The 24,296-nt window shown below is 40.8% G+C and overlaps 1 protein-coding gene across 7 annotated transcripts in view; it reads left to right on the top strand.

Moving 5' to 3' along the window:
* Positions 1-24,296, top strand: part of LOC127661321 (rho GTPase-activating protein 42-like) — a 177,892-nt gene that overhangs the window by 122,696 nt on the left and 30,900 nt on the right. For all 7 annotated transcript variants that reach the window (XM_052151944.1, XM_052151946.1, XM_052151945.1 and 4 more), the window contains exons 5-8: positions 13,916-14,017; positions 15,363-15,473; positions 21,083-21,187; positions 23,349-23,478. In XM_052151944.1, coding sequence (XP_052007904.1) covers positions 13,916-14,017; positions 15,363-15,473; positions 21,083-21,187; positions 23,349-23,478 — 448 coding nt within the window. The remainder of the gene's footprint in view (positions 1-13,915; positions 14,018-15,362; positions 15,474-21,082; positions 21,188-23,348; positions 23,479-24,296) is intronic.

Here is a 24,296-nt window from a genome sequence, read left to right on the forward strand (position 1 = left end):
CACCATTGTTTGAACCAAAATTTGAAATTGTTAGCCCATTAAAATAAAGAACAATGTTCGGAGTGACTATTTGCACCCAGGTGTAAATAGTGCCCGCTACACAGCGCAGCTATTTGCACCCCAATAGTCTGGTGAAACCACATAAATATATGACAAACTGGACTCTAGATGTTATTGTAGTGTCGTGGGGTGTAAATTTAATGCAGTGAATGTCAGGGAGTGGAAAGAAGGGTTTGATCTGGAGGCAGAGTCTGTCGATCACACGTTCCCTTCCTTGTCCAGGTCGGGAGCGATAATGGCTTTATCCCACGGCTCGGCATCACTCGTTTAGATTTTAATGCTCCTTTAGCGAAAGTCTCATTAGACAAACCCATACGAAAATTAACAATGGATTTACTATAGTAATATTGTAAGAACCAGTACTTTTTTGGCAGAAGCCACAGTTTTAATGCAGTTAACCATGGTGTAACTACAGTAATATGGTGTTAATATTGTAACCATGTTTAATTTTGTGGTCACTATGATTTTACCACAAAATGCTAAGGATGACATAAAATATTGATTATTGATTGGCACGTTATTTAATCAATATATTTTTTTAGACATCGATATATAAAAATTTGCCGAAAATGTAATTAGAAGCCTTATTTGCGGTCTTTCCAATTCACTCAATTGGCCTCTGTTTAACAGTCTGGCGTAATATTGGCTGGCGACCACAAGAGGGTGATTTAACATGTAGCTCACACACACATACACACACAGGATGAGCTAAAGTGGGGCAGGAGATGGCAGTCCAAAGATACTAAGGTTACTTCTTCAAGAATGAACAGTGATGTTGTTTTTCCATGTTAGTGTAGGAAACTAACGAATCTACGCAAACTGAATTATTAGAAATGGCGAAATGTATTATGCAATTGTTCTGTATGTACAGGTAGCCTTGAATAGGTCTTTTATTCAAGCTGTCAAACTACAAAAAGACTTTTTACTGAAAATACATTGTGAATGCTTTATGAAAGATACTCATACACAATATCATCCAGTAATAACTTGAGTAAATAATCATTGTCCTTTGATAATGATTTGGGTTGAATTTAATGGAAAACTAATGGAAGAGACAACGACTTTGTGCATCGAGCAGCCCTATTTATATCGGGAAAAAATCCTGATATAGGCTTTATCAATTATCATCTGAAAAATCTTCCAATTATCGAGGCATGAATAAGACATTGATCCCAAGCCTACAAAATACCATGGTGAAACTATGGTTACTGTAGTAAAACCATGGTTATTTTTCGTCTAGGAAGGTTAGGGGTAGGTTCTCTTACGAGAGGTTCTCTCGTATTGCGTAAGCTAGCTTACGCTACGGGAAAGATTCATCTTTTCTGAGATATTGAAGCCAAAAAATTATCCTTAATTTTTGTATCCATTGTCAACGCAGTGCGGCAGCTGCAGACCTTGAGCGGGCTAGCTAGCGAACTCATAGGTTGCTCTGCGGCAACTGCTGCAGCCTATAGACGAGCTTGGGCGAACTCGCATCCAATGAGAGGCGTCCGCGCGCTCACTGCATCAAAGCCCGCCAAAATGGGCGTGACTTGAGTGCATATAAGCGTAGTTTGTAGGCTGGAACCCTGATTTTCATCTCTTCAGCGAAGCTCTTCGCATCGCTGACCTGGAAGCCGCGTTGCCGTTCGAGGGGCATCAAGCAAGCGTGGACAGCGCTAGAAGAAGCCGGCCGTCTCAGCCACCTTCAGCCATCCTGCGAGCTACGCCGTCCGACGACGTATCCTTTTATTCAGCAAGCTAGTTCTCACAAACTATTCACAAAAGAGTACGAGCGTCTTTTTCAAGATGCCTCGCTCCACTTGCGCCTCATGTCGTGCCCTTCTCAGCACAGGAGACCGATAAAAAAGAAACTGTGGTTGAAGCGACTGCCTTGCCGGAGCCTCTCCCTCGAGCATCGCTTTCACCCTCCCCGCCCCCCCGGGACGCGCAGTTGCCGCCGAGCGGCCGCACTGCTGCCATCTCGGATGACGAGGCGGAGGATAAGGGCCGCTGTTCCATCATGGCTTCAGACAGCGAGGAGTGGTCAGGCTCCCAAGCCTCCTCCTCGGCCCAGGAATCCAGCAGGACCCGCGCCGGAGTCGAAGGGGAGTTAACACGCCTCCTCACACAGGCCGTCGACCGCCTCGGGCTCGAGTGGTCACCGCCCCCTGAGCAGGCACCCAACAGACTCGACGGCTGCTTTCTTCAAAGCCATCGCCGCTCTACACCCGCGGCCCGGGCCGCTCCCTTCCTGCCGGAATTACACACGGAGCTTGCAAAGTCGTGGGAACGCTTTTGACAGACCTCGCCCTTCGGCTACCAAAGCTGCAGCCCAAGCTCTAGGGAAGTGCATGGCCTCGCTGACTGTGACCGAGAGACACTTGTGGCTAACACTAGCCGACATGGGAGAAGCAGAGCGCTCCACGTTCCTCAACGCACCGCTCTCTCCGACCGGTCTCTTCGGCTCCGCGGTCAGTGGCATTGTTGACCGCTTCTCAGAAGTCCAGAAAGCCACCCAAGCCATGAACCTCTTCCTGCCGCGTCGCGCTAGCTCCTCTGCAGGCCGCTCATGTGATCAGCCTCCTGCACGAGCCTCTTCACAGCGACCAGTTCAACAAACTCAGACTTCTCAGCGTCGACAGGGCGGCCACCCTCGATCGCGCTCAGACAGCCGCCGCAGACCGCCGCCCCCCTGCGGGCCTCGATCTAAGGTAACGCTGAAACCCGAGCAGCCGAAGTCTTCCTAACTGTGTTGAACAAACGACGGCTCAGTCCCGCCGCGGCCGGACCACCGTCAAAGCTTCGCCCCCTGTCAGTCCCCTTCTCTCAGGCTACTGCAGTGGTGAATTTAGCAGCCAACAAGCCGGTGACACTGCCCGCTTACCTGCACTCTAACGCCGTTTTCACGGCGACCCATATAAATCTTGTAAAGAGCAAACATGTCTTATGTGTAGAAAATGTGCCCACAACCCAGTGTTCACCCCTACACACAAGCATAACACATCCCGTGCCCCTATCAGAGCACGCTCTCATAAAGCGGTTACTGAACCGCTCGAGCGTCAGAGTCAATGAAGGCGCTCACAAATGCGTGCGGCGCCCATTCTCTGGCCGCTCTGTCACACGACCAGCCCTATGTGTAGAAAATGTGCCCACAATCCAGTGTTCACCTCTGCACACAAGCACTGCATGTCTCGTGTCCCCACCAGAGCACGCTCACATAAAGCGGTTAACGAACCGCTCGAGCGCTAGAGTCAATAAATTCGCCCACGAATACGTGCGCGTGCCCATTCTCTGCCCGCTCTGTTACACGGCCAGCAAACATTCCTCTGTGTGTAAGTCCCGTGCCCATGACTATGCTTGCGCATCACGTAACATTAACATTTACATTTATGCATTTGGCAGATGCTTTTATCCAAAGCGACTTATAGTGCACTTATTACAGGGACAATCCCCCCGGAGCAACCTGGAGTTAAGTGCCTTGCTCAAGGGCCCAACAGTGGCATCTTGGTGTTGCTGGGTCTTGAACCCCTGACCTTCTGGTCATTAACCCTGAGCCTCAACCACTGAGCCACCACTGTCCCCAGATGTAACAGATGTGACTCTTTCCCCATTCATTCCAATCGGGAATTCACTCACAAAACAGCCTGTTCATGCTGTCTGCGAACAATCATGCATAAACACACTAAACGCGCTCACACATTTTGTTCAGCACTCTGTGTGCGGCAATCAGAGCGAATTGGCCATTCACCCTCTAGCGTTACGCTTCAAAGCGTGGGAAGCTATTCCAGGGATATCCAAGTGGGTGTTAAGCACAATACAACAGGGCTATTTGCTACAGTTCGATCGCCGCCCTCCTCGCTTCAGAGCTGGCTCGAAACCACTGTGAACACGGAAGCAGCGTGCATGCTTCGTTCAGAAATAGCAAGCCTTCTGTGCAAAAGGGCCATAGAGAAAGTGCCACCCTCTCTGAGCGAAGTCGGGGCTTTACAGCCGTTATTTTCTTGTTCCCAAGAAAGACGGCGGCCTCAGACCCATATTAGATCTCAGGGTTTTGAACAAGGTGCTTGCAAAAAGACCGTTCAAAATGCTTACATTCAGGAAACTCCTCGCGCATGTGCGCCAGGGGGACTGGTTTATTTCTCTCGATCTGAAAGATGCATTCTTTCAGATTCAGATAAATCCCCGTCACAGGCCATTCTTGAGATTCGCCTTTGACGGCCAGGTTTATCAATACACCGTCCTTCCGTTCGGCCTGTCCTTAGCACCCCGTACTTTCACGAAGTGCATGGATGCGGCGCTCGCACCCCTGCGGAGTCAGGGTTTGCGAATTTTGAACTATTTGGACGACTGGCTGATTATGGCACAGTCACATATGGAGCTTCTGTCTCACAGAGCAGTTCTCCTCAGCCATCTGAACAGTTTGGGTCTTGCAGTCAACCAAGAGCTCACTACAGCCCAGTCAGACAATTTCCTTCCTTGGAATAGAACTAGACTCCGTGGCAATGACGGCTCACTTATCTACACAGCGTGCGCGCCGTGTTCAGTGACTAGCCGCATCTTTTCAGATGAACAGCCTCACGCCTCTGAAGAAATTCCAGAGAGTGCTAGGTTACATGGCCTCAGCCGCAGCAGTACTTCAGCTGGGTTTACTGCACATGCGCCCGCTTCAGCATTGGCTAAACACCCACGCGTCTCGCCGGGCTTGGGCCACAGGCCGCCAGCCCATCAAGGTGACTCAGACCTGTATTTCAGCTCTGCAGCCCTGGACAGTGGCTGAATGGTATCAGCGGGGAGTGACAATGGGAGCTGTATCTCGCCGGAAAGTCATCTCGACAGACGCGTCCAACACGGGTTGGGGCGCGGTCTGCGAGGGCTCTCCGGTTTTCGGCCTATGGTCAGTTCAGGAAAAGCTCCTTCACATAAATTATCTGGAAATGATAGCGGTCGAGTACGCCGCTGCGCGTTCTCTCGGTCATTCAGGGTCACCACGTCCTGGTCCGTTCGGACAACAGATCTGTGGTATCCTACCTAAACCGTCAGGGCGGTGTCAGATCCAGGAACCTATTCCATCTGACCGAAACGCATACTGAGTTGGTCCCAGTGCCACCTGCGCCGCTGAGGGCGACGCACGTGCCAGGCCACCTGAACGACGGCCTGGACAGACTGTCCAGAGACAATATTCCCCAGGGAATGGTCCCTGCACGCTCAAACAGTCCAGACGTTATGGCACCTATTCGGCAGAGCAGAGATAGACCTCTTTGCGTCCAAAGAGAACTCTCACTGCCCAATATTTTTCTCGAAGCGAGGACGCGCTGGCCCAGGACTGGCCCAGACGCCCGCTTTACGCCTTCCCTCCCGTCTCGCTATTGCCACAGGTAATGCAGAGGATCAGGGAAACGCGTCACACGGTGCTCCTCATAGCCCCGCTTTGGGAGAATCAGACATGGTTCCCGGAGCTTACGCAGCTGTCATTGACAGCGCCGTGGCCCATCCCAGTGAGAGCAGATCTCCTCTCTCAAGCTCGCGGCACAATCTGGCATCCCCACCCAGAGCACTGAGCGCTGCATGCGTGGGTGATCAACGACTACCCGTCGCTCTGCCAGAAGGAGTAATAAACACCATCATACACGCTAGAGCCCCTTCCACGAGAAGACTCTATGCGACAAAATGGTCTGTGTTCTCAAAATGGTGCACCGACAGAGACCTGGACCCGCGGACATGTGGGGTGTCGTCGCTGCTCGTATTTCTACAAGAGCTGCTGGATAAGGGCAGATCCCCATCCACGCTCAAAGTGTATGTGGCGGCCGTTGCGGCGTTCGCTGAACCCCTGCACGGCCAGTCATGGGGTAAAAATGAGCTGGTCATCCGCTTCCTCAGGGGAGCTAGAAGGATGAACCCCCCCGCGCCCCCCATCGGTTCCTAGCTGGGATCTTTCTATAGTTCTCGAAACTATGAAAGCCCTCCCTTTCGAACCACTTCAATCCGTGGATTTGAAATACCTTTCACTCAAAACCGTTTTTCTGACTGCCCTGTCATCAGTCAAACGTGTGGGAGACCTTCACGCGCTGTCTGTCAGCGCTGCGTGTCTTGAGTTTGGACTAAGTGACTCCAAGCTCATTTTAAAGCCTAGACACGGCTATGTTCCCAAGGTGATCGGTACTCCTTTCAGAGCACAGGTCATTTCCCTATCGGCGCTGCCAGCACCCGATAACGAACGCGATGCCAATCTCCTTTGCCCGGTCAGAGCACTGAGATTGTATACTGTGCACTCCACCGCTTTCAGACGCTCTGAGCAGCTTTTCGTTTCGTTCGGAGGGCGCACCAAAGGTCTCGCCGCCTCGAAACAGACACTATCTAGATTGATAGTGGACGCTATTGCTGCTGCATACGTGTCAAAAGACCTGCCATGCCCGTTGGGCATTAGGGCTCACTCCACTAGAGGCATGGCATCCTCGTGGGCATGGTCCAGCGGGATTTCCATTCATGACATATGTGTGGCAGCGGGATGGACTTCCCCCTCCACCTTTGTCAGATTTTACAATATGGAAGTGCCCGCTCTGCAGGCAAAACTACTAGCGGTTTAATACGCTACAGCTCCCCTGGTGAGCTGCACTGATGGGACACATTCCACACAGACCGGCACCGCCGCTCTGTCGTTCCCTTCCCACTATGTGCTTATGTATTACACAATCAATGACCCGCATTCTTGCCGGCCAAATATTATTTCCCCACTCATAAGGGCTCCCCCGGGTCCCCCCTTAATTCCCTGGGGCTCATACAGTGGATGCTTGGCACGCACGGCGTTGACAATGGGTTCTCGTAGCGTAAGCTAGCTAACGCAATACGAGAGAACCTCTCGTAAGAGAACGTATCGGTTACCTAACGTAACCTCGGTTCTCTCTAGATGAGGGAACGAGTATTGCGTAGCCGGCCATGGGGACCAGATTATCCAGATGGAAACTCAACGGGGACCAAACATTTTCTTTTTCTTAGCGAACACTTTCATTGTAATAAAATAAACACTTTTAATACTATATGTTTATTCACATTAAAACATTCAAAGGTATTGGTCTGGCCATACATTTCTTCTAAAGCATGACCTCTCATCCTCTGCTAACAAATAGGTTTTTAAATACATATCTGATTTGATGATGTTTGGGACTGATCAACCTGTGGTCCCTAGAATCATTTCTACCATTCAGCCCATAGCTACAGCCCCAAACACAGTCCGGATATGTGCATGTGTGCAGTTTCAGTGGCACTTCAAGTTATCACTTTTAACAAGCACTGACGAATGGAGAGCAATTGTGCATTTTCTTTGAATGTTTGGTTTCCATCATCGATTATCTTTTGTTGAAAAAGGTTGTGCATGCAGTGTGAGTAACCATCACTTCTGTAAAAACTGCTGTGATGTATATTTTAGGTGTATAGATTTGACTTCACTTACAGTTGATGTAATATGATGCCATAAAATGTGCTCACCTTTAAGTTGCTGGGTTATGTTTTGGAGAGCATTGTAAGCGAGTTTAAACACGCACTCTCCAGTACAGAATTGGACCAAGGATTGCCAATGATGAATGCTGATGCTGTTTCATGCGCCGCTAAGTGTTTTTAAACGTAGTACTTATGAGTTTTGCACAGAGGTTGCTCGGATGTTTCAGACTACAATGTGATTTTATCAAAATTGTTTGGAGGGCCAAATAAAAGTGAGTGCCGCCAGTTGAATAGGCCTGTTGTAGGTTGTATGTGGGACTCTTGATAAACACAATAAACAGGCTTCAGTGATATACTGTATGTTTGTATTTCAATATGGGTGCAAATAGCATCTTCCAACAAAGTGTCATAGTGTTCATGCTATTCAAGTTGTCATCAATGGCTAACGCATAGTTGTCTCTGCACAATAAATGGAAAAAATATACATGCACTTCACCTTTTAATTTTCACAAGATTAATTCTGACTTCAAAACTGAAGTTTGAAATTATACCAAATGGTATTGCAAAAATATACATTGAATTCAATTACAGTTTTCTGAAGACAACCTCCGTCTGCCAAAGAGATGAGATAACAATGAGATTCTTACTGTAAACTATACGAATTCACACACTTGCAGATAATACATTAAATTAAGTTAGCCCAAGAAAGTGAACAGTTTGGCTTAGAATATTTATTTTTATTAATGTTCTTTATTTCTCTATTTATTGAACTGTAAAATGTTAATTAGGAGCTGTGAATTGTGTCTTTCAGAGTTAATCTTTGTTTTTCACTAGTCTCTCTTGCTAAGTAGAAAGGTGAGAACATGCTTGAGTGTCTAAGCATCAAAATAACTAATCAAGTTGAGGTGTAACTGCTTAATTACTATTACTAGACCCAATTAGCCATGCAACAATTATTCAAGAGGATCTGTTGCTTGGAAAAACACTGCACTGGCAGTGCATCAGTACAAATTCAGGTGTTTCCAAGCGATTGCGCATGCTACATGAAACGTCCCACCAGCTCTTATTAGGTAACCGAAGACTTATTAGCCCTTAATGAGTATAATTGAAGTGTTGTCGGGAGATACTAAGGATGTCTCTGCGCATCACCATCTGTTGAGCAGTTTACCACTTAGACAAGCACAAGTGTATTCAACCTCCTCTCATCATTCTCTTCCCTTCTCTCTCTCTCTTCTCTTCTCTTCTCTTCTGTACATGGTGGTACTCAGTATATTGCGCCAAACCTCAAGACACTGAAGTCTAAGTTAAAGGGTGTCATCACATTCCATCACTAATGTTTAGAATTGGCACCCAGCTTGGAAAAAGGATGCAAAAATAAACTGATTTTGGATGATTAAGAGCGAGCTGTTTGTGTAGAGAGCTTCCAAGGGGGTGTTGGTCTGTTTCCCCATGGCGCTCTCAGTATCAGAGGCAGTGATGGCTCGAAATCTGTGGCATCGGTCCGTCTGGCCAGGTGGCTCCATGATTCTGTGTGTGTGTTTGTGTGTGTGGATGCCCGTGCACATATGTTTATCTGCCCAGCTTTTTTCTCACTCTGTGGGGGGACCTGAAGCCTGTCTGTCATGGAAGCCCCCCTCCGAGACCCAGCGGTCTGTAACCTGGCCACAGTTCCAACTGACCCAGTGAGCATAGGTTGTGTGAGGTCATTTCAAAGGGACTACAGTAAATTGTAGAAAGTCTGAAAAGAAGCCCTGGTGGTTACACTGATGGTCAGGAGAAGCCTTGCTGGGACAACAGAACTGGATCTCAAGCATGTCTTATGTGTACGCCTGCATGGAGTCTGTACAGTATATATATATATATGTGCTTCTTTAACTTTTCTTTCTTCTGCTCTAGCTTCTTTATTACTCTGGTTGCTCTTGGAACTTGACATTGATGGTGATGTTCTTCGTTCTCAAGTCGATTTGGATAAAAATGTCTGCTTAATGACTAAACGTAAATGTACAAATATCACAAATGTTTTTGTTGTGTGTGCTGATCTAGAGGTAAGATTGTTGTTTCTGCATTAGCGGTCCCAGGTTCAAAACATGCACACGTGTACAACTTTTTATAAATGCATAAATAAATGCTACAGCATTTCAGTAGATGCCAGAATTCATGCCAGAACGATCAGAATTTGGGGCACATTTGGTTGCATTTTATTGTATGATTTCCCTGGAACGGAGAGCAGGCAGCCGAGTGAGGTGGAGTGAGTCTGCTGTGTGTGAACTGAAAACAGTGCCGCTCCAGCTGAATATACCATCTCTGCAGGGTCGGCCACTGACTACAGTAAGCACAACTCGCTAATTCCATTAAAAATGTGAGTAGTGGATCAAACAAGCGTGCCATACAGGAAATTGAATGGAATGACAGACAAACTGCCATGTTTTTTATCCTAAGCACCTTCTTCCAAACACTGTTCTGTAATGTTACAGACCAGTTTCAGCCTTGCACTTTCAGACTGATCTCAGAAGTTGTTTTTTTTTAGCAAAATTCGAAGCACTGCCCCCAGTGGCCTATGCGGTAATTTCTGGGTGAAATGCCCTCATAGAGGCATTCAAAGCGAGTTGCAGATTAGTTGTTTTTAGCAGTAATGGATACAATACAATGAGAAAGAATGAATATTTTGTCAGCTCTACCCCCAAACCCCAACCCTAACCGTCAGTGGAGTTAAAATTTAATTTTAGATGTAAAGAAGAGCTTCTGAATATCACTTGTTACTGATTACGAAAATCCAACTACTTCCTGTTTTTAATACAGGGCGAACCCTAGGTCTCCCACACTGCTGATGCAACACTTCCGGTCATGCCACAGAAGAAAGTAAACATATATAAACTGATGGAAAAATGTCTGATGAGAGATGGCTCTTGTCAGTAACTCGATTTCAGAGTACTGGAACATTTAGAAGCAACATTCCAACTTCCTGTGTGATCATCATGTTAGCACTTTTCATCACTGCATGGTCGCACAATTGTGAAATTAATTTCACTGCTTTTCATATTCATTGCATGTGGTCAGCAAAACAAAATAATTTCCAGTGACATGTTTAACTCAGTTGGCAAATGGAGAATGCATCGGTAAAAAATTGGTAATAAAGATATAGTTTTTATGTCATTGCATAGCCTACTTATGAATTATTGTCTATATTAAAGGTTGCATACCAGTTTATATTTGAGAGTTTCTTTTTACTTCAACTTGAGAGTGTGTGTGTGTGTGTGTGTGTGTGTGTGTGTGTGTGTGTGTGTGTGTGTGTGTGTGTGTGTGTGTGTGTGTGTTTATATTAAATGATCCCAGATAATAGGAATTGGAAAATCACATTACATTTCAAGCTTTTTAGTTTAATAAGTTTAATCTTCTTTCTTTCTGTCTCTCCCTCTCTCTTTGTCTCTGTGTGTAAGAGAAAGATAATTCAGGGTTTTTTGTTTTTTTATCAAACTTGCAGTATTCATCTCACAAACAAATGTCCTCAGGCCCAGAGAAGCAGCATAACGTCTTCCTCTGTCATCCGCTCATATAATGCAAACATTATATTTCGCCGTGGGGAAATTTGTTGCCTGTCAAAACACTATCTAATATATTTATTCATTTAATTGTCTGCTTTATTATTTAACTCATATCCCATAGGAGTCTTTGAAATATATACACACCAGAAATTCTCTGAAAATATATTTTCCCCGGACACAATAAAGAAAGCCTCTAAAGACACAGTCAAGTAATTATTTATTGATTTTTGTCAGGTATTTGGCCATACTCAGAAACCCGGTGTACGCCAGTCAGAACCGTGTCCACTCTGATTATTTTGTCTCTAAAATTGGGCTGTGATGAGGTTGCTGATGTGACTGTTTAGCCACGTCATATCAGTATCTGTTAAATGGAGTCAGGGGTTAATTCAGGGGCCATGGGAATGAAAACACACTGGTTTCTCATATCATTTTCTTCCAGAACTGAGTGACGTTCTACGACAAAACCTGTGTTCAGAATAGCATACTAACATACTACTCGTACTATTGCAGTATTTAGTATGTATACTGGACACAGTATGCCATTTTTTTCAATGCATGAAAATAAAATGTGAAGTATACAACTCTAATCGCTGACTCGTCATTCATTCAGAACAGCACTTGAGATGCTGCAAAGAAATAGAGCACTCTAAAATTTACATATGACCTTTGAAAATAATCCACAAAGGGCGTTGCTGTTTGAAAGGCCTCAGGCAGGGAACTCAGGTGTGAAAGTATGCTGAATGCAGTCAGGGCCATTTGAGGATGCATTGTTTGCTTGTGTGGATTCTCTTATGGTAAAAAAAATATTTTTTAAAAACCCATCTCTTGTGAAGAGTTATGACAGGAGATGCAAAGACTAGAACTAGCGCTGAGAGTTTAGAGTGGAGTTAGCGTTGCAGCATATAAATATCCAAATTGTAATCCTTTTAATCCTCGTCTTTCTTATATACACTTCCGTCCTCATATCAGTGGTCTAGAACAACTTAACTTATCACAGACAGTAGTGCTAAACAATGCTAAATTTAAATAATTAAATTGAACTGGGGGCCTGGGTAGCTCTGTGAGTATTGACGTTCACTATCACTCTTGGAGTCGCGAGTTTGAATTCAGGGCGTGCTGAGTGACTCCAGTCAGGTCTCCTAAGCAACCAAATTGGCCCGGTTGCTAGGGAGGGTAGAGTCACGTTGGGTTAAACTCCTCGTGGTTGCTATCATATGGATCTCGCTCTCTGGGGCGCGTGGTGAGTTGTGCGTGGATGCCGCGGAGAATAGCAAGAAGTGGTAACGCGCTCAACGAGCCACGTGACAAGATGTGTGGATTGATGGTCTCATTAGTACTCTGATTTAAAGGGATAGTTCACCCAAAAATTAAAATTCTCTCATCATTTACTCAACATCGTGCCATCCCAGATGTGTATGGCTTTCTTTTTTCTGATGAACACAAATTAAGATTTTTAGAAGTGTATTTCACTCTGTGGTCCATACAATGCAAGTGAATGGTGGCCAGAAATTTGAAGCTCCAAAAAGTATATAAAGGCGGCATAAAAGTTATCCGTATGACTCCAGTGGTTAAATCCATGTCTTCTGAAGCAATATGATAGGTGTGAGTGAGAAACAGATCAATATTTAAGTCCTTTTAGCTATAAATCTCCACTTTCACTTTCACATTCTTCTTCGTTTTTGGCGATTTGCATACTTTGTGCATATTAATAAATATTGATCTGTTTCTCAGCTACATTTTTGACAGGAATGTAAATGTGGCTGTGAGATACTTACCATCTCTTCAAATGGCATGCACTTTATTAAGCTATCAAAAAGCACTTAAGTCACATAATTTTCCCCATCTCATGTTGTCTGGAGTTTTTTTATCTACTGAAATTTATTGGAAAGATATTTTTGCAATGTTTTGTCTGTGGAACAATCCAAAAACACTTTAAACAACTGTACAATCCATTGAAGAGACTGTACATCAATCCCTCACAGACTCGTCATTCCCGTCAAAAATCAAAGATGCCACTGCTGTTTATAAGGGCTGTTGTGTTTGGTTGTGTCGTGACGATGATCCAGAACTAAAAAATGGGTCCTGAAGCAAAACATTTGAAAACAACTGGCCTAGAAAAAGCTGTTTGGTGGTGGCCACCATGTTAAGGTCATATGAACGGATTATGTGTCAACATTGAGACTAATGCAAACATGCCTTTTTTGTCTTCACCTGCCAAACGTTGACAGTCATTCAAATAGTAATCAATGTGCTTGTACATACAATATTTCCAATATTAAACAAAATGAAAGTTTTGTGCTTTGCTCTTCTATGTCTACTGAGAAGAGGTAGAGATTTCTCTTGTAAGCACAGTGTGTGATGAAGTAGATGATCATCTTTACACTTGAATTGTGTCATTTCACTAGCATCCTTGGAGTGACAAGTCACTTATTTACATGCAATACATCAGTTATGAGTTAAACTGTATAAACCAGCACCCGTGTTTCTCACTGGAATACAAGAACAATATGTACAACTTTAACAGCATTACAGTGCCACCTAATGGCCTGATAGGCACATCACAGGCATGCAAGTAACTGGACACTGAAGTGACACTTCAAAATTGATGTCATTGCATTAGATATTAAAATATCAAAAACTGTAGCAATCTTTGAAAAAACAAAATTGAATGTTATTAGGTTGTTATTAGCTAACTTAAGGAGAGCTGACTTCATACATGCACTAAAAATCATGGCTCTAAGAACTAGCTTCCTAACTACTGTTTGCAGATTGATATTTTGTTATCTAATGTACTTTTTGATTTCTAGTTCTATTACTATTTTCCAAGGGTTTTGAATAATTGACAATGCTAACGAACTGCTGCTGGTTTGCTCTATTTTCTCTATTGTTTTCCACAGGAGGGGAAGAAGAAATTTGACAAGGAAACAGAAAAGTACTATTCAACACTGGAAAAACATCTCAACTTGTCATCAAAAAAGAAGGAATCAGCTCTCCAAGAGGTGAATCATATAGCATATACAGTAATATGAAATGTGCGTTTCCTGATGGAAATATCAGTGCTTGCAAGACAGCAAAATAATAGTGTTTGAGTATTAGGTTTAGTATTATGACCTTAGCTATTGATTCTAAAAATGAACTTTAATCAGTGAATGAAGCAAGAATCTGAATTTCTTTGTAGGTGACATTGGTCTCCAATACAGGTTTATTACTGTAGTAACATTAATCAGAGTAACTATGGTATTTTGGATTAAACAAAGACATTTTTTGTAGCATGATAAACATTTGAAAATTTACAAATGGCATTATTTTAAATCTTAAAGGGTTCACAAAAATTAAAATTGTCATAATTTACTGTAATTAACCTCATGCCAGCACAGATGTGTATGACTCACAAATTAAGATTTTTTTAGGAAAATATCTCAGCTCTCTAGGTCCTCTCTAGGTCATTCAAGTGAATGGTGGCCAGAGGGTCCAAAAAGCATATAAAAGCAGCTAAAAATATGTATGACTTTTTTCTTTTGTTGAACACAAACAAAGATTTTTAGAGGAATATTGCAGCTCTGTAGGTCCATACAGTGCAAGTGAATGGGTGCCAGAGCTTTGAAGATCCAAAAAAGCATAACAAGGCAAAATAAAATTAATCCATAAGACTCCAGTGGTTAAATCTGCATCTTCAGAAGCAATATGATAGGTATGTGTAAGAAACAGATCAATATAAAAGTCCTTTTTACTATAAATTCTCCTCCCTGCTCAGTAGGGGGCGATACACACAAAGAATGTGAATTGCCAAAAGCCAAAGAAGAAGAATGTGAAAGTGGAGATTTATAGTTAAAAAGTATAGTTTAATATTGATCTGTTTCTCACTCACATCTATGATATCGCTTCTGAAGATATAGATTTAACCCCTGGAGTCTTGTAGATTACTTTTATTTTGCCTTGTTATGCTTTTTTGGATCTTCAAAGCTTTGGCACCCATTCACTTGCATTGATTGTATGGACCTACAGAGCTGCAATATTCCTCTAAAAATCTTTGTTTGTGTTCAACAAAAGAAAAAAGTCATACACATCTGGGATGGTATGAGGGTGAGTAAATGATGAGAGAGTGTTCATTTTTGGGGGAACTATCTCTTTCAGATTGCATTTTATGTCTCCATGCTTTCATGCTAATCAGAGCTGTTCTAGCACGTTTTGTTTGGATTTCTGTTACACAAATTCAAGCCATGTCTGAAATTCTCCGATGTAACCATTAACCTAAGCTCAAACATGTCCAAATTAGTGTACAAGCCTGGCAGCCATCAGTTTCCGTCTGTCTCCAGGGTAACAGCGCTCTTTGTTTGTCTGCAGGCTGACGCTCACATTGATAAGGACAGACAACTCTTTTATGATGCCTCACTAGAATACGTCTTCAAAATTCAGGAGGTTCAAGAGAAGAAGAAATTTGAATTTGTGGAGCCGGTAAGATCTTTGTGATAGATAATTGCCTCTTACTGTTTATTTAGACATTATAATTCTGTAAAAATGTAGACATAAACTGTGTGTATGGGATTGTAAAACCTATAATTACCCACATTGACTCATTAGTTGGGTCGATTTCGACAAGTCATGACATCATGAGTGAGTGAGCAACGGTCTACTCGTTGTTTTGTGTGTCACCCACAGTATTTCCAAGTGTTGATATTAGCCACAGTTCACATAATTATCAAAAATGAATCATGTCTATGAGCTTGCTTGGTAAAATAATCCAATGTTATGTCTCAAATGTTCAGAACAATATATGCAGTCCAGCAGAAAAAACATGATAAACAAATCATCTGCAAAATATGTTGCCGAGCTCCAATGATGAAATCGTATATATCATTGTGAAGATGAGGATCTCAGCTTTCCGACGAGGCCTAGATTAAGCTTCTAGTCTTCTAGGCTGAGATACTCCATGAAGTATTGGGAAGGTGCATGGGATCACAAAATAGACTGAATGCATATGAACGAGCATGTGGCGAGTACTCAGCTGCACTAGAGCACCACCTGCATTTTAGATCTGTATATTGTGATGGAAGGTAACAGAGTCAAATAACATTTCCGTACTACTTGCTGCCATCTAGTGGTATGTAACATTTAGGGATTGGAACATTTAGGAAACAGAGCCTGAATCACAGGCTTTTAAGGACAGGATAAAAAATCTAAATACATTTGTTCATCATTAGATTGGAAACAGAAAAATGAGTCTCATGTCTTTATAATGAGACCACAGACTAATCTAACAGTAAAATTGGAAACAGTAGGTTGACTTTTCTTTAGCTAAAATCTGTCTGTGCTTACCAAAATTCAAAACACTGCCCCCAGTGGCCAAACGGTAAGTGATGTTGGGCGTATGGACTCGTGTGAGCTCCATTTTCTGGGTGAAATATTCACACAGGGGCTACAAAAAGTGTTGTTATCAGCTTTACAGGCTGAAATACAGGGAAGAGGAATGAATATTTAAAACCGTGATATATTTAAACGTGAATGATTCCTGGTTTCAATGCAGGATGCAAACCCAGGTCATCTACCCTGCTGACGTAAAGCGCTTCCAGTGGTGCCACAAGAGAGCTCATGCAAAAATGGCTGATGGGAGATGATATTTGTCAATGAGTCAGCATAAAGAGCAAATCCAAGAGTATTAGAAGTCTGTGAAACCACATGTGATCATGTTGGAGACCAATAGTTTCCAATTAGTTCACTGTATGTGTATAAAGTGAGCGTCTAACCTTTTCGTAAGTGAGTTTCTCCTGTATTGACAGATCCCCCAGAGTTCTTTAATGCGCGTAACTGTAATTAAAACAAATGTAACCATACACTTCACATCAGATGCTCTGAAGGTCAGATTATTTATTATCAAACATATAAAGTTGTTTAAAGATGTTTGTAATGATTGATTATGATAGATAAGATGCGAAATGCCTTTCGGCTATGCGTGCTGCCATATTGTTTACATTACAATGCGGTATGGGATTCTGATTTCATCAATGCATAGAAGGTTTTAAAAACCTAGCCCTTCCACTTTCCCAGCACCAAAAGTGGTTAAAATGAGTGACGGACAGAAAGGCAGAGGGCTCGAGTGGTTTGTATATTCTTTGTTTGACGTCAGAAAACATGGCCGCATCGCTACATCAAAACAGTCAGTTCTGATGGTAATGGCTTTAAACTTTTATTTAGTTATTGAATGTTTGTAACATAAAGAAATAAAGATTTAAAAAGACTTTTTGAGCAGCAGGTTCATTGTGACAATCACTTCAGTCCTTCTTTATTGGTAAACAGCAGCACGAATGCAGATTGCACCAATTTGATCGTATGCATAATCACACTGGTTTGACCGTATGTGCGAAAGGGTTAAGTTTGGGTGTGAAAAAAGCAAGCAGCAGCCAGAAATATGCTGCAGAGCTGAAGAGGTTAATATAGTGATGGGGATTGGGGACACTATACTGTAAAAAGAATTGTCCTTGGGATCTAAAACTGAGGGCAGATTTGCCCATTGGCCACTATCAATGGCCTCTATCAATCAAACCACCTAATAATCCCCATATACTTGGATTGGCTACACTGCTTACTAGGTATTTCCTTTATAAATGCAATATAAATGAAACTAACTAATTAATTCATCCCTGTAGGCAGGGATTAAGTATATGTGTTTGCCAGTGCAAAACTTTTAATACGTAGGGGATAATTGGATGTTTCATTGTATTAAACGATAAATAGCTCTCTATCTGTTTTTCAGTTGTTTTGCACCGACTACGGCAAGCATGTGCCAGATGTCTAAATCCCCACTCAGCAGACAGGGTGTGAAATACAGAACGGCTCAACCTTGCATATTAAAACAATGGGCATAACTTGCATGAGTCATTCCTGCATTAAGCGTATTTATATGCATAAGTGTGAGGAGTGATGTGAGTCAGAGAATCTGCTGAACAGATTTAGAAGGGGAGCCAAAGTGTTTATCACTTGGCATGGAGAAAGCAACCCACTAAATATCTAAGAAACACAGCAGCCTAGTTAAACTTGAGTGTCCGGGTGTGACGCCTGCACATATATATATTTATATTTACCATATATATATATTAGGGCTGTCAATCTATGATTTTTTTGTATCTAATTATTTGCATGGTGTCGAGATTAATTGCAATTATCGCATTTAATCGTACATACAAATATTATACATTGTTGTCTTTAAATATTTCAAAATGATTATATATATACTGTGTGTATATATATATATATATATATATATATATATATATAATATAAAATAATATTCAGATAATTAAAGTGCATTACATTCTTGTGGCAGAAGAGTTAATAATTAATAAGACAGTACAAAAAGCGGCTTTAGAATACAATGTATTGTTTACTACCATATAATTGATCATAAGTCAATCATTGACATACACTTCACAGCAATCCATTTCACAAGTGAATTCGTAAATCAGTTGGAGATTTATTATGAGGGCTTGTTTAAGGACCCGTCAATTTACACCTGCGTCAGACATGCTTGTGTAGCGTCTCGTGTGTGTTGCATCATAAACATAAAATGTTTAGGTCACTGTGTCAAGTTAAATATAGTTTAATACTTAGTACACATCTTGAGATCCCTTAGTTCTGATTTGCGCTCCATCAAGTGTTTTGAATGCAAGAACGTAACGCATGTCTGTGTTGTGTATCTGCTGAAGGGTTGTTTTCTTCAATGTATAAATTGCGCGTTGCCATAGAGCTGAAGTTTCACATACTGCCCTCTGGAGTAAACAGGTGGTACTACATGCTTGCATTTCTTAGGAATCTTCCTTATTACGGTCCGGGGGCATTACGATTAATTGTGTGTTATTTTAACATGTTATTTTTTTATCAAATTAATCACACTGAATTAATGCGTTAAATCGACATACATATAAACATATACTGTGTGTATATATATATATATATATATATATATATATATATATATATATATATATAGGGCTGTACGATTTAACTAAATTAACTGCTACTTTAATCGCATTAATGCTTAACTGAGAAATTCAAGCTTGTAGTCAAGCTTGTTCAACCTGTTTACTGCAGAGGGCAGTAATTGAAATTCCAGCTGCGTGAGCAACACACAGTTTATACAGTGAAGAAAACAATTTCTTGCGTTCAAAACACTTGGAGTGCAAATGCGATCTTTAAGGGATCTTAAGATGTGTTTAAAGATTGAGTATTAAACTATATTTAACTCGACACAGTGACCTAAACATTTTATTTTTATGACGCAACACACCCGAGACGTGACACAAGCATGTCTGACACAGGTCATACGGTCTTTACCTCATGCATATTTAATTACAAACGAGGTTAAGGATGTGTCCTTTAAACTGTTACACCATTTTTACCCAGTCAATCTTTATTTAAGAAACATGCTCCCTGAAATAGATCCACTTTGCTCCTTCTGTAATGCTGTAGATGAAAATTTGTTTGTTTGTACGTACCTCTATTTTAACTAGTTTTTCTTTGCTTTATAAAGACATTTTATTTGGTTTTCACAGATTTGATAACTTAAGTTCATATTTTCTGATTAATCTGTTTATTTTTCTTGCCAAGTTTTTAATACATAAGTGTAAATGTATGTCTATAAAGCCCCTATTTGCACTTTTTTGTAAAGACTTGAAATATTATTGAAATACTCTTTATACCTCGAACAACTCCAAAGCATTGAAAACCATTGCACTATGTAATGAATATAATGTCGTGGCATTATTGTAAAATATATCTGTATTATTGTGTACTATGTAAACCCCTGGCTTGTTTCTAAAAAATAAAGTCTGACGCAGGTGTAAATTGACGGGTCCCTAAACAAACCCTCATAATAAATCTCCTGATTGACAAATTCACTTGTGAAATGGATTGCTGTGAACTGTGTGCCAATGATTGACTTATGATCAGTAATATGGTAATAAACAATACATTGAATTCTAAAGCCGCTTTTATATTGTCTTATCAATTATGAACTCCTCTGCCACAAGAATGTAATGCACTTTAATTATCTGAATATTTGTTTATTTTATATATATTATATAATATAATTTTTTAATATTTAAAGATACCAAGTATAATTATTTCATCATTATATATTGAATTATTGTTATATGAGGGGCTTTCTCAGCAAATATTTGTATATGTGATTAATCACGATTAATTAATCGGGACACCATGTAATTAATTCGATTAAAAAAATGTATCGATTGACAGCCCTAATATATATAAATTTTTTATTTATTTATTTATTTGTCTGTCTTATTGTGTATTTTTATATACCTTTTTAATTTTATTCTATATTTATTTTTTATTTAATTTTACTCTCTCTGTCTTGTTGTATTGTTTGTGCACTGGAAGCTTTCTGTCACCAAGACAAGTTCCTTGTATGTGTAAGCATACTTGGCAATAATCTGACATGTGAAGGCCTCTGCAAAAATCACTATCAAACTCCACATTGTTGAACTGACACTGTGCACTGCCCTGATTAAAACAGCATCTTAAACCAGCCTAATCTGGTTCGAAATTTCATAACAAGAATTTAATTCTCCTAGAAATGTAGTCCCATCACTAAAAGGACAATTTAGACCAATTTTCAGCTCGAGTAACTTCCGTTTTTGGACATAAGAATGAATATAAGTGCTTTAACAAAAATTCAATCTGCACATTTCTGCAATTAACCCTCCAGAATGCCTTGCCTCATAGACCCTTAATTATAAGTGCATTACTGTGTGCTTTGTGGTAATCGACAGCATGTCTCTGAGTAGTTACTTTGAACCTGGAACATTCTTTTATCTCTGGGGTGAATGTTGAGTGGTTTTGATGTTTGTGCGCACTTGTAATGTCTTGTCTGAGCAGCTGTGTCACACCTTCAGCTTTTCTGAGATAAAGCCTTTTCTGAGTCGACATGAAACATTGTCTAATCCCTGTTTGCAATCAGAAAGGAAGAACTACGTCTTTTATATATTTCGTAGGATGTCGTAATGATGATATAATATGTGAGCTTTTTCTCCATGTGGATTGGGTTGCAGCTATTGGCCTTCCTGCAGGGTCTCTTCACCTTTTACCATGAGGGTTACGAGCTTGCACACGAATTTGAGCCGTACAAACAACAGCTACAGTTCAACCTGCAAAATGTAAGTTCACGGTCTCCCATGAGTCATCCATTTTCTCTTTCACATTTTCACTTAGCCTTCTTTTTGACCAAAAATGGGTGAAAGTTTCTATATTTTTCCCATAGAAGTATTTGTAAAGCCACATGTTGTTCAAAAATGTCAAGGCTTGCACACATATAAAAGGTCAAACATGGAAAACGTTGCGCTTTGAGTCTGTTTTGCCCTCATGCTTTAGACTGTTACCTGCTCTGTGTGTCTTTGATCAATACTGGCCTGTTAGAAAACACTTCCTGCTGTTCGTCTGCATCTCTTTGTCAGGACTCTGTGCCCTTTGAACCTTTCATCGCACCGCTGTCAGAGCTCAAAGCTCATGTGTGGACTATAAACAAAAATCATATTCTTAGTATTTTTTTAAAAATCTGAAAGATGTAAATATCCTTATAACAAGCGGTGTTGGGGGTAATCTGATTACTAAGTAATTAGTTACTGTGATCTATTTATGGTCAGTGTACCACATTCAAATGTAACTGTTACTATTACTCAATTAAGTAAAATACTTTTAATACATTACTTGAGTTACACATATATCTCAAATAATATTATCTAGAAAATATTTCAAACATGAATTATGTTCATGTGTATGTCTGTTTGTGTTTATGTGACAGCTGATGGGACAACGACAATAAACAAGGACATTTCGAAATTGTTAAGCAGAATTCGTTTTCTTTGAAAAAGGTTTAAGAAAGTAACTTTTTCCATAAAATAATCAGTAAACTATTCTGATTACAATTTTAGAGAAGTAACTTGTAATTTGTAGTGGATTACAATACATTTTTACCCAATGATGATAAGAAGATACATTTACTTGAGAAGCAAAATAACAAGATATTAAGTGTTTTTTTCAATGTTGTTTTGTCACCAATGGGGTAAGAGAAATGAACTTAATTCAAAATAAAATTTATTTTTCATTCCCCATTGGCAACAACATTTTGTTAGATTTCTCTGAGAGCATAAGACATTGGCCTTAATAGGAATTCCCTTTGGATGCTCTTATTACAGAGATGTCTTTGTAATGGACAAGCACACTTAATATTGTAGGAGTGGCATTGATAATTTAGAAAGATATATGTGGCTGCAATTTCAGTAATAGATGAAGAGAGCAGAATATATAAAACCAGTCATTTCTTTTCTTTCCAGCAAACCATGACAGACAGAATTGGAATGCACTTAGTGGGCTATTTCTGGTTAATTTCTTTGGAAATCATACTAAAATCTTGTATCCAATAAAATGTTTTTCCATTAATGAAAAGTATGTACCAGAGAGTATCACGGTAATACTATGTTTCTTGGCCATGTAACATAGGTTTTTTGTACATGTACTGTGGTAGTACCATGGTATTTTTTTAAGTACCTTGTGCACTATGTATATACCATGGTATATAAATATGGTAATCATTCAACACCATACCTGTATATCGAAGTACCATGGAACATCCACAGCACATTTTAGGGTTTTCTTTACAGATTCTAGTGCTTTTACCAAACCTAGTGATCTGCCTAGCTAGACAGCATTTTTAGATATCATAGGCATGAAGTAGGCATTATACAGCAATTATGCTACTTTCTATGATAACTCATTTTGGCAAAAATCTAAGGCAGCATGTTTACTTTTCAGATAATTCAATCTCGGTGTGCATTACGACAAGCTCATTCAAGATGGTGGCCGTTGATGCATGGAGTGTAAAAAAAAAGATGTTGATTATAAATATATTTTGGATTTTATTCAGTACTGCAAAGTCCCAAGAAAAATAGCTCAATCTAATAAAAACAAATGTACTATTTCACCTCATTTGTGTGTTTGGTGTATTTGTTGTGCTTTATAGGGTATTGCTTTATTAGCTTAGCAACATGCTAACACCAAACTCAATTGGAATTAACTGTTGGGATCTCTTTTGCACTTTGTGTGGGGAAATTGGTCTAAGGTGGTTTGCTTAGCTTAGCTAGCTTAAACCATATAAGACCAGCAAACCACCTTAAGCTGGTTTAAACTGTTTTCCTCATCACACTGGAGAGCGAGGCAGCTCCCTAGATTTTGGAACAGAGCTTGTAAGTCACATTTCAGACACATTTCAGAAATAGTATGATTTGTTTGCATATCTGTTTGTTTATTTGTGGGGCGAAGACAAGGAACAACTTTTTGAGCACCAAACAGGAAGTTGAAAAGCTGATGAAGAGAGTTCGCTCTGCAGACCAAGACCAGAAGCCCCCGGGCCAGTGGACCATGGAGGGCTATCTTAACGTCCAGGAGAAACGTGAGTGTTTCACAGAAAATCTTCACCAACAGATAGCCTGTGGCCTTCAATCCCAGACACTTTTTCAAAGCATGATATTAATAAGGCTAATGCAATTTTGTTTTCAAGTATTTTAATGTTCATCTTTCCTAAGTAAGCTCACTGTGATCTTAGTCTGTTTTTCTTTTCCTTGTTTCTTCTTCTTCAAATTGCGGAGGAAATGCCTAAATAAAATTGCTGTCCACTAGTAAACAGTTGATGATGATAACATGATCCCAGAAGCAACAGTGAAGAGTCTGGTCTATAGTGTAATAACATTGCCCTCTGGTGGACAACTGTTATTTCAGTGAAGAGTTTTTGCATGTAAAAAGGGTTCAAAATGAACTTCTTGGCACTTCTGCCAATGGTGTGTGAATTGAGAAAATTACTGGCTATAATATAATGGCTAAATATTTCTTACTGGCCATTTTAGTGTATTTTTGCTGTATTCAAAATATGATTTTATCCCTATTACAATGGGGTTTTTACTTTTTGAAATATTTGTGACAAACAGCAGAGGTCATTGTGTCACGCACAGCATCATATACAAGCTAATGTTTGTCTCTCATTGAAACCGCACCCATCACGAAAACGTGAATCAGTGTATTATAGTACATTATAAAACACATTCAGTGGCTGTAGTATAAGTATTGTGATGGAACATAAATTCATCGCTGGCAGCGGGACAAAACGCACCTGATTTGTAACATAATGGTGCCACGTCTCTCCTGCCTTTATATGCTGAGCGTGACTCTAGAGAGACCCGTCTCTTCAGGTCCAGGGAATAGATTACCATGTCG

This window comes from Xyrauchen texanus, chromosome 21, assembly GCF_025860055.1.
Source record: "Xyrauchen texanus isolate HMW12.3.18 chromosome 21, RBS_HiC_50CHRs, whole genome shotgun sequence".
Lineage (NCBI taxonomy): Eukaryota > Metazoa > Chordata > Actinopteri > Cypriniformes > Catostomidae > Xyrauchen > Xyrauchen texanus.